Raw genomic sequence first — 14,824 nt, 5'->3', positions numbered from 1 at the left:
AGCAATATTTCACCTTTTGTCATTTTTATGAATTTGACAAATTTGTGTTTGCAGTGTTGTGGATGAGTAGTGAAACTAGTAGGTTTGCAGTCACTTGCTGGCAGTTCAGTACTGTACAGACATGTTTGCATAGTGAATTAAGTACCATCAACACTTCATTACACAGATGTGAAATGATTTAGTTATCCACACCACATATCGCCTTGGGTTACATTTTAACTGGATTAAATAAAAGGAGCAAAATATGTGTCACTGGGATAGGAAACAACCAAATTTAAAGGGAAATTCAAATACTGTACTTAATAATTAATCACGAAAATTTAGAAAATGTTTTTATTTTTTGGCTCTCAGGCCAGTGAAAATATACAAGGGGCTAGTAAAAAGCTTATCTACTGGCCAAGTTGGGAAAAAATATTACGTTGAACCCTGCTGGGACATGGGCAATTTGGAGAAGTGTAATACAAATGATTTATGTTCTACAATCATGTAAAAAAAAGTGTGTAGTAATCCACACCATGTTTGACATTTGGTTCCATATTTAGCTCATGCTGCATAAGCATGCCAGATCATATAAAGGGAGCCAAAGATGTGTCAGTGTGGCAGCCGGCCAGAGCAGTGTGTGAGGACCTTAGGTTACCCCAACTTGTGGTAAGTGTTTGTTTCATCTCATCTGGAGATTTTCAAAGTAATCACTATTTGAGGAATTTGTTTAAAATATGAAGTAATTACTATATTTATAAAGTACATCTTGCCAAACTTTACAGTTTTTCTCAGTCGCTTTGGTGCTTTTCTCACATCACTATTAACATTTGCACAGCAGTTAGTGCATTTCTCAAAACAATTAGTGCAAACTGCAAAACCTAGTGGATAACCTGCAAAATTACGTCACTTGCTCAAAATGGATAGTCTATTCCTCAAAAGCAAGTATTCATGTCAATGAAACTGCCAGTGTCATCAAAATGAGAAGTCTTGACACCATCGTTTATGAACAAGATAGTCAAATGGCTTTGTCATGTTTTCATTATGACAGTTTATTCTCTCAGTGTTTTCCAATGCAAAAAAAGGTCAGAACTCAGTGACACTACCTGAAAATGCTCAAGACAGCACTATACACTACTTGTACAGCCATTTGAAAACTACAGTAAAGTTACACATTGCTGCAGTTAGGGGAGTAAGTGAGTACAAGACACTGAATACGTATGTTTCACATTTTTACTGTATATGCTCTTTGCAATTCTACAGCATTGTGCAAAAGAAAAATACACTTCAGTCACTTATTTAGAACAAACATAAAAAACACCCTTTTGGTAGAGCTGTGCACAAATGTGAACAATATAACAGGACATATTGTAACTGAACATATATAGGTAAATCATTCTGGCACATCCAGACGTTCCTGTCTGTCTGGCCACATATTTTCATCTAAATCACAACGGATATTATCCCTTGCAATGCAGCGAGGAAAGTATCTAAGAAAAGGTATACAATTTGCTTGACAGAATTTGATAACTAGTTCAACAATTTTGTATGTAATGAAATGAAGACTATTAGTTTTATTGGGAACGACTATTCAGCATCCATAAGTATAGTTCATTTTGACTGACATGACATAAGCAAATGACAATGTTATAAAACAGCAGAGAATTGTATGAAAGCAACTGATACATGTCCAAAAGCATTTGCAATTTGTTCAGAGGAAGGAGAAATTGCTACTATGATGTGCTCAAATGACTAAATGTTGCGGAGGTTGAACTAATAGTTATGAGAATTTTCATTCTGATCTGAGAAAAGCACCAAAGCAACTGAGAAAAACTGTAACCAATATCTGAATATATGGATTATGTTTTCAACAGGATTGAGGAATATAAAAGATTTTTCACAGAGAGAGGCTCAGGTATGAACCTCTTTTAACTGTCTTAAATTTGTACATACTTTGTGTGAAATATTTCATTTACTTGTTATTTGCCTGGTTATTGTTCATCTTATTACTTTCAACTCAGTCTAGAAAATGTTTAGAATGGGCTAATGTTAAGTCTTTGTAATGAAGCAGGAATAACAGTTTGATGGAAAGATGGATATATATATATATATATATATATATATATATATATATATATATATATATATATATATATATATAATATGGATGGATGGATGGATGGATGGATGGATGGATGGATGGATGGATGGATGGATGGATGGATAGATAGATAGATAGATAGATAGATAGATAGATAGATAGATAGATAGATAGATAGATAGATAGATAGATAGATAGATAGATAGATAGATAGATAGATAGATAGATAGATAGATAGATAGATAGATAGATAGATAGATAGATAGATAGATGGATAGATTTGTTTGTTTATGTCTATTATTCAGTTTAACTTAGTTATTTTAGTATCATGTGACTTGAAGTTATTAGTTTAAAAAAAGATGAATAAGAATACTCAAATTTGCAATTACCTTACAGAAGTAACAAGCAACCATGAGTACTGACGCTGAGATGGAGGCTTACGGCAAAGCTGCCATTTACCTCCGTAAGCCAGAGAGGGAGAGACTTGAGGCTCAAACCTCGCCTTTTGACGCCAAGACTGCCTGCTATGTGGAAGATAAGGTGGAGTTGTTCTTGAAAGGACAAATAATCAAGAGGGATGGTGGCAAAGTCACTGTCAAAGTCTTGACCACTCAGGAGGTTAGTATCATAAAGTAAAAGTAATCTAGGAATGTTTTATGATCAGTTCTCATCGTGACAAATGTCTTGTTGCAGGAGGTGGAAGTTAAAGAAGAACAGGTCTTTCCAATGAACCCTCCCAAGTACGACAAAATTGAGGACATGGCCATGATGACCCATCTCAATGAAGCCTCTGTGCTGTATAACCTCAAAGAGCGTTATGCAGCATGGATGATCTACGTAAGACAATCTGCCTAATGAGAAAAGAGAAATGCTGAAAATGGCTACACTTGTACTTGTGTGAATCTTTAAGTTAACTGTTGAATCTCTATGGTTACTTTCAGACCTACTCTGGGCTGTTCTGTGCCACTGTGAACCCCTACAAATGGCTCCCAGTGTACGATAGTGAGGTTGTAAATGCCTATAGAGGCAAGAAGCGTGTGGAGGCTCCACCCCACATCTTCTCTGTCTCTGACAATGCTTATCAGTTCATGAGTGCTGGTAAGTTATAACAACTCTAATATACAAATTACCATTTTATCAGGTTTCACTTGCAAGAAAAACATAGTAAATTCCATTGTTTTTATTTCTAACAGATAGGGAGAACCAGTCTGTCTTGATCACGTAAGTTTCACATTTGTTGACTTTGTTTACAATGATCAAATACTTTGAAGAAATTCTTATAAGTCTATGTCTATCCCCAGTGGAGAATCTGGTGCTGGAAAGACTGTGAACACCAAGCGTGTCATCCAGTACTTTGCAACAATCTCAGTAGCAGGCGGACAGAAGAGGGACGAGTCAAAGGTGTGATTATGTTATTTTATGAGTATAATTCAGCCTTATTTGAACGAAATATCTTTCAATGGAAAATAATTATAATAATAGTAATTTTCTGGTATCAATTCTCTATTTAAATTACAGGGGTCACTGGAGGATCAGATTATTGCAGCCAATCCCCTGCTGGAGTCCTATGGTAATGCCAAAACTGTGAGGAATGACAACTCTTCTCGTTTTGTAAGTACGGAGGGATTTTTATAACATATACTATAGAAATTCCAAATGTGCCGTGACATTAAATATTCCTATGTTCCAAACAGGGTAAATTCATCAGAATCCATTTCGGCAAAACTGGCAAACTGGCTAGTGCTGATATTGAGACATGTAAGTAACAATCCTCAGAGAGCATACGAATGTCTTTAACTGTGAGTTGGGCAGGCTGTGACGAATGAACAATGTTTGTAGATCTGCTGGAGAAGTCTAGAGTGACATACCAGCTTGCTGATGAAAGAGGCTATCACATCTTCTTCCAGTTGATGACCGGCCACAAACCTGAGATAGTTGGTAAAAGATTGAGTATATGCACAATGTTTTTTTCTTATTTCATTTGTATACATGACAATGCATTGAATTTTTCACAATTCTTTGATCTTCAGAAATGTCCCTCCTCACAACCAACCCCTACGACTTCCCCATGTGTAGCATGGGTCAAATCACCGTGAAGAGCATTGATGACAAAGAAGAGCTGGATGCCACTGATGTGAGTGAACTTCAATTCAAAATATTGGCATTTATTATGAGCAGTAAATGCAACATCAGAACTGCTCTTTTAAAATAAGTTTCTAAATTGATTATTGTGTGGACAACTCCTTTGAAAATAGAATGCTATTGATATCCTGGGCTTCACTCATGAAGAGAAGAACAGCATCTACAAGATGACTGGTGCTATTCTTCACCATGGTAACATGAAGTTCAAGCAGAAGCAACGTGAGGAGCAGGCTGAGCCTGATGGCACAGAGGGTGAGAATTTCATGTTAGCTCAAAATGCATAGCTTAGAAACAACAGTAGGCCTATTACATGTCCTAGTCACTAAGGTATCTGTCATGATGGACAATCACTGTCACATACTGTATTTACTGAAAATCTCTGAAATATTTTCAGATGCTGACAAGGTTGCTTACTTGCTGGGTCTGAACTCCGCTGACATGCTGAAGGCTTATTGCTTCCCCAGAGTGAAGGTCGGAAATGAGTTTGTCACCAAGGGACAGACTGTACCTCAGGTATTCAAGATATACTGTTTAAAAAAACATTTTAACTTTAAGTAAAAGAAAACTGAGATGTGTAATCCCTCTTTGTTTAGTAACATCAGATGCCGTCTGTGAATTAGCTCTACTTTTATATTTGTTTAACAAATAACATTGAGTAAAGTATGAAAGTATTTTCCTTGATTCTTTCGTCTTATCTCACTGGAAGTAGTTCAAAAATACCAGCAATCCATAATTTTACAAAATAGCTGACTGAATCAAATAATTTTTTTTCTTTGTTTTTTCTTCAGGTGATGAACTCAGTGCCTGCCCTGGCCAAGTCTATCTATGAGAAGATGTTCTTGTGGATGGTCATTCGTATCAACCAGCAGCTGGACACTAAACAAGCAAGACAGTACTACATTGGTGTGCTGGATATTGCTGGCTTTGAAATCTTTGATGTAAGATTAATTTAAAAAAATCAGCAGCTTAAACCTTTGATTTCAGAATAATTATTGTGGTGTGGAAGATATTATATTGATTATTTGTCCCCTCACAGTTCAACACCATGGAGCAGCTGTGCATCAACTTCACCAATGAGAAACTGCAACAGTTCTTCAACCACACCATGTTTGTACTGGAGCAAGAGGAGTACAAGAAGGAGGGTATTATCTGGGATTTCATTGACTTTGGCATGGACTTAGCTGCCTGTATTGAGCTGATTGAAAAGGTAATGATTCCATTTTTTTAATTAAATGTATTTGTTCTGTTGGTCTAAATTAGGCAACATATAGCATTTAATGACATACCTCTTCCTGCTTTTTTCAAGCCCATGGGCATCTTCTCCATCCTTGAAGAGGAGTGCATGTTCCCCAAGGCCTCAGATACATCCTTCAAGAACAAGCTGTATGACCAGCATCTTGGAAAGAACATAGCATTTGAGAAACCAAAGCCAAAAAAGGGCAAGGCTGAGGCCCACTTCTCCCTGGTGCACTATGCTGGTACCGTGGACTACAATATCGCTGGCTGGCTGGACAAGAACAAGGATCCACTGAACGATTCCGTTATCCAGCTGTACCAGAAGTCCCCAGTTAAACTGCTGGCCAGTCTGTATCCTCCTGTTGTTGAGGGTATGATATTGACTTTAGCAAACTAAAACATACTTTCACTGTATATGTTTATAAGAGCAGCATGTGTTTCTGTAAATTGTATTTATTGTTCTAACAATACATGTCTACTTAAAATCGTCAACAGAGACTGGCGGTGCAAAGAAGGGAGGCAAGAAGAAGGGTGGTTCCATGCAGACTGTGTCTTCGCAGTTTAGGGTAATGTTCAACACTGTACATTATAGTATCAAATCATATCTCAGTTTATACCAAAACTCACAATTGTTGCACTTTTTGACACAAGTTACCATTTTGGATCTACAGGAGAACTTGGGCAAGCTGATGACTAATTTGAGGGCAACCCATCCTCACTTTGTGCGCTGCCTGATTCCCAATGAGTCAAAGACTCCAGGTACATAGAGAACGTAATGTATTACAGATGTGTTAGTGTTGTTGATATGTTTTATTTTACTGTGTGCTGCTCCAACAAGGAGACTTACTAATTATTTCAAATATGTAATTAAGAAATGTCATTTGTATAGGATTGATGGAGAACTTCCTGGTTATCCACCAGCTCAGGTGTAATGGTGTGCTGGAGGGTATCAGAATCTGCACAAAAGGTTTCCCAAGCAGAATCCTCTATGCTGACTTTAAGCAGAGGTAACAGTGTCTATTTTAACAGAAGTTTGATGTAGAGTATTAAAAGAAAATTCTCTCACTGACCATTTACTCTCATTAAAAAGGTATAAGGTGCTGAATGCCAGTGTCATCCCTGAGGGCCAGTTCATTGACAACAAGAAGGCTTCAGAGAAGCTGCTTGGGTCTATTGATGTTCCTCATGATGAGTACAAATTCGGACACACCAAGGTAAGAACCTTGCTTTACGTATTTGTTACTTACGTGAGTTGGTATGGAATTTGTTTGTTTCAGAGGGTATTCACTATGTACTTCATCCTGTATTAATTCAATTGTATTTCATCATTCAGGTGTTCTTCAAGGCCGGACTACTGGGTCTCCTTGAGGAGATGAGAGATGAAAAGCTATCATCTCTGGTCGGAATGACTCAGGCTCTGGCTCGTGGTTATCTCATGAGAACAGAATTTGTGAAGATGATGGAGAGGAGGCATGTTAAAAACAATCAATTCTGAATAAAGGTACGGAAATTACAAACAACACTTCCATAACAGCAACTTCTTCTCCACAGGGAAGCTGTCTTTACAATCCAGTACAACATCCGCTCATTCATGAATGTGAAACACTGGCCATGGATGAAGGTGTACTACAAGATCAAGCCTCTGCTGCAGTCTGCTGAAACTGAAAAGGAGCTTGCTAGCATGAAGGAAAACTATGAAAAAATGACAACAGACCTGGCTGCTGCTTTAGCCAAGAAGAAGGAACTGGAGGAGAAGCTGGTGTCCCTCTTGCAGGAAAAGAATGATTTGTCGCTGCAAGTAGCATCTGTAAGTAGACATCAACTGACTGTTTTACCTTTTTAAGTTTTTCAGAATTGATTGTTAACCTCTATTTTCATGAAATGAATTAGGAAGGAGAGAATCTGTCAGATGCCGAGGAGAGATGTGAAGGACTTATCAAGAGTAAGATTCAGTTGGAGGCCAAACTCAAAGAGACAACCGAGAGACTGGAGGACGAAGAAGAAATCAATGCAGAGCTCACTGCCAAGAAGAGAAAGCTGGAGGATGAATGCTCTGAGCTCAAGAAAGATATTGATGACCTGGAGCTTACCTTGGCTAAAGTGGAAAAGGAGAAACATGCCACTGAGAACAAGGTTTGAAAATATGAATATTATATTGCAGGTCAAGTAACATTAGAGTATTACTATTTAACATCTTTCTGAAAAACATAGGTGAAGAACCTGACCGAGGAGATGGCCTCTCAGGATGAGAGCCTGGCTAAGCTGACTAAAGAAAAGAAAGCCCTTCAGGAGGCTCATCAGCAGACTCTTGATGACCTTCAGGCAGAGGAAGACAAAGTCAACACTCTGACCAAAGCAAAGACCAAGCTTGAACAGCAAGTGGATGATGTAAGTTTACAAATTCACTTTCGAGTGGCAAAGCAAAATTCTTCATGAGCATAACTTATAACTTATATGAATGTTCAGCTTGAGGGTTCTCTGGAGCAAGAGAAGAAGCTGCGTATGGACCTTGAGAGATCCAAGAGGAAGCTTGAGGGGGACCTGAAACTGGCCCAGGAAAGCATCATGGATCTTGAGAATGACAAGCAGCAGTCTGATGAGAAAATTAAAAAGTAAGTTTCTTTGTGAATTTTAACAAATACCTGTATTTTGAATGAGGTGTTCCACTGCTTGAACTCTATCTATTAATCTCACAGGAAGGACTTTGAAATCAGTCAGTACCTTAGCAAGATTGAGGATGAGCAGTCAATGGGTGCTCAGCTTCAGAAGAAGATCAAGGAGCTTCAGGTGACATATTGTCTTACATAAAACATACCTCGGGCCTATCCGAAAAGTCCAATCTCCTAACCTATAAGCCTCCTTTCCTATGCCTTAACCCCTAAACGTCATCGGGGTTAAGGAGAGATGAAAGGTGCTTCCTATCGAACATAGGAAAGGACAGCGCTGTTTCAAATGAATTCGACTCCACTTTTCCTAACCGACGTCATTGCGCGACGGCGAGTATTGCTGACGTGAGTCTAGCATGAAACTACACTATTCTCCGAAAATGGACTACAACAAGCGCTCGTTTGATCCATGCATTCTTTTCATATTGATTTTAATCAGGTTGTCGCCAACAGAGTGAGAATCACTCCCATATCCCAATTCACATGTGGAATAAAAAGAGGCTACACTTATGTTGATGTTGAAATGAACTGCCCCCAGTAACTTCATTAAATGTGAAGTTGGTATTTTCTTTTCTTATGGTGTAAATTATGTGCTACGAAAATAACTATTATGATGTTGGTCTTTTATGAGTTCTTTATTATCTTAATGGGGGAGAGGGGAGGGGGGTATTTTGTTTTAGCCGAGTTAAATCTTCCTCTCTTCTCTTCTCCTCTCCTCTCTTCTGTTTTACCTCTCGTTTGTATTCGTGTAGAGTCGGTAAACTCCGGCGGTGGCCTGTTGCTTTAAATCTTGACGCCGTAAAGGATTATGGGATACCACTATCTACGTTCCTTTAGCAAAGGTTGGTCAGGAGTAACCTATGCTAAAGGAGGGTTAAAGGATGAATCGAGGCTCCTTTCCTATGCATTTTGGTTATTCGGATTCACCTATCTGCCGAGCACTTCCGGGTCATCTCGATAGGAAAGGAAATTTCCTATGCAAAAAAGAGTTTTCGGATAGGCCCCTCATCTATTTTGTGTTTATGAAGCGAAAGTTCACTGAAAGGCAACTCACCTACATTCAACAGGCCCGTATTGAGGAACTGGAGGAAGAGATTGAGGCTGAGCGTGCTGCTCGTGCCAAGGTTGAGAAGCAGAGAGCTGATCTCTCCAGGGAACTTGAAGAGATCAGTGAGAGGCTTGAGGAGGCCGGCGGTGCCACTGCTGCTCAGATTGAGATGAACAAGAAGCGTGAAGCTGAATTCCAGAAGCTCCGTCGTGACCTTGAGGAGTCCACTCTGCAGCATGAAGCTACTGCTGCAGCTCTTCGCAAGAAGCAGGCTGACAGCGTTGCCGAGCTGGGAGAACAGATCGACAACCTCCAGCGTGTCAAGCAGAAGCTTGAGAAGGAAAAGAGTGAATACAAGATGGAGATTGATGACCTCTCCAGCAACATGGAGGCTGTTGCAAAAGCAAAGGTACAAATCACATTAATGTTTAAAAAAAAAAAAAAAGTAGAAAAGCAAAATAAGGTAATTCTATAAAAATTACTTCATGATCTGATCTCTGTTTTCCTCATTAGGGAAATCTTGAAAAGATGTGCCGTACTCTTGAGGACCAACTTAGCGAACTGAAGACCAAGAATGATGAAAATGTTCGTCAAATGAATGACATTGGTGGACAGAAAGCACGTCTCCTGACAGAAAATGGTATATAAGTAATCAGTCGATGAAGTGTATATTTGAGCAAAATAACACAAAATAATGTATCATGACATTTTTTCACAATAGGGGAGTTCAGCCGTCAAATTGAAGAGAAAGAAGCTCTTGTGTCCCAGCTGACCAGAGCCAAACAGGCCTTCACACAGCAGATTGAAGAGCTGAAGAGACAGATTGAAGAGGAGGTTAAGGTAAGAAAAAGCTAGTTGTGTACAAATCAAATGCATGTGTGCTATTTAGAAACTTTGCAAACTGAAAATGATTTCTTACACCAGGCCAAGAATGCTCTTGCCCATGGAATGCAATCAGCCCGCCATGACTGTGACCTGCTGAGAGAGCAGTTTGAGGAGGAGCAGGAGGCCAAAGCTGAGCTGCAGCGTGGGATGTCAAAGGCCAACAGTGAGGTGGCTCAGTGGAGAACTAAGTATGAAACTGATGCTATCCAGCGCACTGAGGAGCTTGAGGAGTCCAAGTGAGTACAATTCAAACCATTAAATGACGTGACCGATTGTAATGTTAATCTTGTATCTAAAAAATATGTAATTATTTGTAGTTCATTCATGTACTAGTTTTTCACAAAGAGATCAAATGCAACTTTTCAAACAGGAAAAAGCTTGCCCAGCGCCTTCAGGAGGCTGAGGAGCAGATTGAGGCAACCAATTCCAAATGTGCTTCTCTGGAGAAAACCAAACAGAGGCTCCAAAGTGAGGTGGAGGACCTCATGATTGATGTGGAGAGGGCTAATGCTCTGGCTGCCAACCTGGACAAGAAGCAGAGGAACTTTGACAAGGTACAAACACTCACTTTGTTTGTCCCAGCCATAGCAACAATATAATAATATGTACATATTTATATATGTTTTTTATATTACCATTTACTAAATGACCAACTGATCTGTATCAATGGTGTTTTCAGGTCTTGGCAGAGTGGAAACAGAAGTTTGAGGAGGGTCAGGCAGAGCTTGAGGGAACTCAGAAGGAGGCTCGTTCTGTTGGCACTGAGCTCTTCAAAATGAAGAACTCCTACGAAGAATCTCTGGATCAGCTGGAGACAATGAAGCGGGAAAACAAGAACCTACAGCGTAAGTTTTTGCGACATTATATTCTATTCAACACATGGTGGTGGTAGGATGGCCTAGAGGAAAGGTGGCCGACCAGTAACCATGAGTTTGCTGGTTCGATCCCTGGCACCGGACAGGCTGGGATATGCGAAAAGACACATTTCAATGTAACCATTGACTAATAAAAGTAACTTAACTTAACTTAATGGATGTTTTAGAACAAATCATCCATATTTCACATATAAAGGCTTAACAACATAAAACACATGTATCTTTCTACAGAGGAGATCTCAGATCTGACTGAACAGATTGGTGAGACTGGCAAGAGCATCCATGAGCTGGAGAAATCCAAAAAGCAAGTGGAGACCGAGAAGTCTGAAATCCAGACAGCTCTTGAAGAGGCTGAGGTACATTTAAGAGGAGACCCTAAAAAAATAATTCGATTATAAATCCATCATTGACAAACATAATATGAACGCTGTGCAGCCGACCTGACTCTTTTCTTTCTTTCTTTCTTTCTTTCTTTCTTTCTTTCTTTCTTTCTTTCTTTCTTTCTTTCTTTCTTTCTTTCTTTCTTTCTTTCTTTCTTTCTTTCTTGTCATTAGGGAACTCTGGAACACGAAGAGTCTAAGATCCTGCGTGTCCAGCTTGAGCTCAACCAGATTAAGGGTGAGGTAGACAGGAAGCTGGCAGAAAAAGATGAGGAGATGGAGCAGATCAAGAGGAATAGCCAGAGGGTGATTGACTCAATGCAGAGCACATTGGATTCTGAGGTCAGAAGCAGGAACGATGCCCTGAGGATCAAAAAGAAGATGGAGGGAGACCTGAATGAGATGGAGATTCAGCTTAGCCACGCCAACCGCCAGGCTGCTGAGTCCCAGAAGCAGCTTAGGAATGTCCAGGCACAGCTGAAGGTATTGTAAGACACAGGTGTTGTTACACAGTGGTCAGTATAACTAAATGTTGGCATTCATTTTGATATGTTTTCACTAGGATGCACAACTGCACCTTGATGATGCTGTCAGAGCACAGGAGGATCTCAAAGAACAAGCTGCTATGGTGGATCGTAGGAATGGTCTCATGGTAGCTGAGATCGAGGAACTTAGAGCTGCTCTGGAACAGACAGAGAGAAGCCGCAAAATCGCTGAGCAGGAGCTGGTGGACGCAAGTGAGCGTGTTGGACTTCTGCACTCCCAGGTGAACACTTTTTCAACATTTCTCCACTAATTTACAAATCTAAATATTTGTCAGACAAGTGATAACTTAACTTATTTCTGATCTTTTAGAACACAAGTCTTCTTAACTCCAAGAAGAAGCTTGAGACTGACCTGGTCCAGATCCAGGGTGAAGTGGATGATACAGTTCAGGAAGCAAGGAATGCAGAGGAGAAGGCAAAGAAGGCTATCACTGATGTAGGTTTACATTTCACATGTTCTTAATTTTAGTTTCAAAAAGAAAGAGAGGTGCTTTTTCCAGACATTTTTCATTAACATTATTTCCTCTAGGCTGCTATGATGGCTGAGGAGCTGAAGAAGGAGCAAGATACTAGTTCTCACTTGGAAAGGATGAAGAAGAACCTGGAGGTCGGTGTTAAGGACCTGCAGCACCGCTTGGATGAGGCTGAGAACCTGGCCATGAAGGGTGGCAAGAAGCAGCTTCAGAAACTTGAGTCTAGGGTAAGAAATTAATGATAAGAGTTTGTACAGCTGAAGCAAGACTTTGAAAAAGTTTCGATACCTTATGTCTTTATTGTGTTCTATAGGTGCGTGAGCTGGAGGCCGAGATTGAGGCTGAGCAGAGACGTGGAGGAGATGCTATTAAGGGTGTCCGCAAATATGAGAGGAGGGTGAAGGAGCTTACCTACCAGGTACAACCACATTAAGATTTAAACATGTAAACATCTACTACATGTATATCATTGAGAACATTTCACCATGCAAATTGTATTTGTATAACAGACTGAAGAGGACAAGAAAAACGTTGCCAGGCTGCAGGATCTGGTTGACAAGTTGCAGCTTAAGGTTAAGGCCTACAAGAGGCATTCTGAGGAGGCGGTAAGGGACAACATATACATTTTTAACACTAAAAACTTGATGTTGTGTCAGATTTAACATACACATAGAAGACCTTGGATCTTTTGGATAATCAAAAACGTCCATTTCTATCTTACTCCAGGAGGAGCAGGCCAATGTTCATCTCTCCAAGTGCAGGAAGGTTCAGAATGAGCTAGAGGAGGCTGAGGAGCGCGCTGACATTGCAGAATCACAGGTCAACAAAATGAGAGCAAAGAGCCGTGACTCTGGCAAGGTAAATATACAACTGCGTTTTGGCACAGAAAAATACATTTTAAATTAAAAAGTACTCAACATGTATTTTGTTACCTAATCAAACCCTTTGTTATTTGTGTGTGTTTTAGGGAAAGGAGGCGGCTGAGTAAACCATTCCAGCTAATGGGTTGTTTCTGATCATATAATATGATGTGAAATGAATGATAACGCAATAAAAGCATTTGATCTTAAATTGCTATTTGTGTCATTTTGATCTTATTGTGTCCTCAAAAATAAGCAAATGTTAGTTTTGTAACAATTTATATAAAGGTCCTTTCTATAAAGTATTATAAGCATATTCATAAGATGTTATTTATGAGGCTTTATAAAGCGCAAGACAGACAAGAACCCAATTGCAAGACACAGGAAACAGTTCAGATTCAAAAACAGATTTAATGAAGTGGATGTCGAACCAGGTAGCGTAGCTAACATTACCAGTGGGAGCAGGCAAAAGGGAATAAATTCAGAACGCTGGAAAGCTTGGTGAAGACACTTAGGGTGTATTCACACAGGGAAAGTCCGCTAGTTCACTTCCTTTGGTCCGGTCCAAGTACTATGTTGATCCTTTTGTTTGGTGCGGTTCAGTTTCACACGGCCCTTCTTCCAATAGAACTAGAATTTGTAAACAAAAGCACATGTTTGCCAAGTCATCCATTCATTGAGCAGAAATTCTGGGGCGTATAAACGCAGAAAGAATGACGTGAAAACTGCATGCAAAAACAATTATGGATATCTTCCGTACGGCAATAGTGTTCGTCTTTATAGGCCTACTGATTTGCCAACAGCAGAGCATTGAGCTTCAGGAACATCTATTTAGAAGGCGACTACTTCACAACATACAGACTTTTCAAAGACGGAGACGCGCTGTAAGACGGTTCCGGCGGAGAAGACATGCTATGATGTGTGCCGATCATGACATGCTGGCTGTGGCACTCCAAAGAAGACGAATAAGGTAAACTATTTGAGAGAGAGAGATATATATAGGCTAATATATCGTTCATATTGTGTATTGTTTGAATATTTGGATTTATTGAAATATATTTGATGCTTTGCTTTGGCGATATTGTTTTTTTAAACTTTCATGCCAATAAAGCCCTTTTTGAATTTGAATATATATATATATATATATATATATATATATATATATATATATAGAGAGAGAGAGAGAGAGAGAGAGATGATTCAACCCGTCAACATATTTTTACATCAGAAAATAATAGTGCTATGAGCCTACTGCATCTGCGACTGCAATGTAGGCCTACTGCTATCACAAATTAGACACCATTTAATCTATTTACCTAATATTTTTACGGTTTGCACATTATTGACCTAATACCAAGAGCCATGGTGGTGTTTGGATAGCATAGCCTACCTTTTTTGCTGTTCACTTCTTTTGTTCTGCTGCTGCTGCTGTTGATTTTAGCTTATAATTTCCTTTTATCTTAAAACGTTCAAAAACCACCAGTCCAGGCATGCAATAAAAATTACTTGTGTTTTTGTATACTTTGCGGTAAGAACTATTGTTTATCCCAAGTTCCAAACACACTCTATTTTTCAATGATTATGGTTATTTGACCTGTGGCCATGATTCTACTGCCCCCTTGTGGCTTGGCTTA

The 14,824-nt window shown here is 39.4% G+C and overlaps 1 protein-coding gene across 2 annotated transcripts; it reads left to right on the top strand.

Annotated features, from left to right (window-relative positions):
• Positions 1-2,491: 2,491 nt before the first annotated feature.
• LOC307251663 (myosin heavy chain, fast skeletal muscle-like) lies at positions 2,492-13,318 on the top strand (the record flags this gene model as incomplete). 2 transcript variants are annotated; one of them, XM_080029047.1, is made up of 39 exons in its annotated part: positions 2,492-2,698; positions 2,777-2,917; positions 3,022-3,178; positions 3,274-3,301; positions 3,382-3,481; positions 3,599-3,691; positions 3,775-3,838; positions 3,920-4,018; positions 4,111-4,214; positions 4,336-4,474; positions 4,617-4,735; positions 5,011-5,160; positions 5,259-5,429; positions 5,529-5,829; positions 5,954-6,024; positions 6,130-6,217; positions 6,348-6,465; positions 6,549-6,672; positions 6,792-6,928; positions 7,010-7,265; positions 7,349-7,591; positions 7,670-7,846; positions 7,925-8,070; positions 8,155-8,245; positions 9,192-9,581; positions 9,686-9,812; positions 9,894-10,012; positions 10,097-10,293; positions 10,428-10,611; positions 10,737-10,902; positions 11,164-11,288; positions 11,487-11,795; positions 11,875-12,078; positions 12,168-12,293; positions 12,387-12,557; positions 12,644-12,748; positions 12,840-12,935; positions 13,057-13,188; positions 13,298-13,318. In XM_080029047.1, 39 exons carry the CDS (start codon positions 2,492-2,494, stop codon positions 13,316-13,318), a joined length of 5,796 nt encoding a protein of 1,931 aa, XP_079885173.1. The 2 variants fall into 2 exon arrangements, with proteins under 2 accessions (XP_079885173.1, XP_079885172.1); XM_080029046.1 differs by having other exon boundaries at positions 2,774-2,917.
• Between the last annotated feature and the right edge of the window lie 1,506 nt (positions 13,319-14,824).

The sequence above is a fragment of the Ammodytes marinus genome (genome assembly GCF_949987685.1).
Source record: "Ammodytes marinus genome assembly, chromosome: 6".
Lineage (NCBI taxonomy): Eukaryota > Metazoa > Chordata > Actinopteri > Uranoscopiformes > Ammodytidae > Ammodytes > Ammodytes marinus.
Note: the sequence above shows the minus strand (reverse complement) of the source record. Positions and strands in the feature narration are given on the sequence as shown.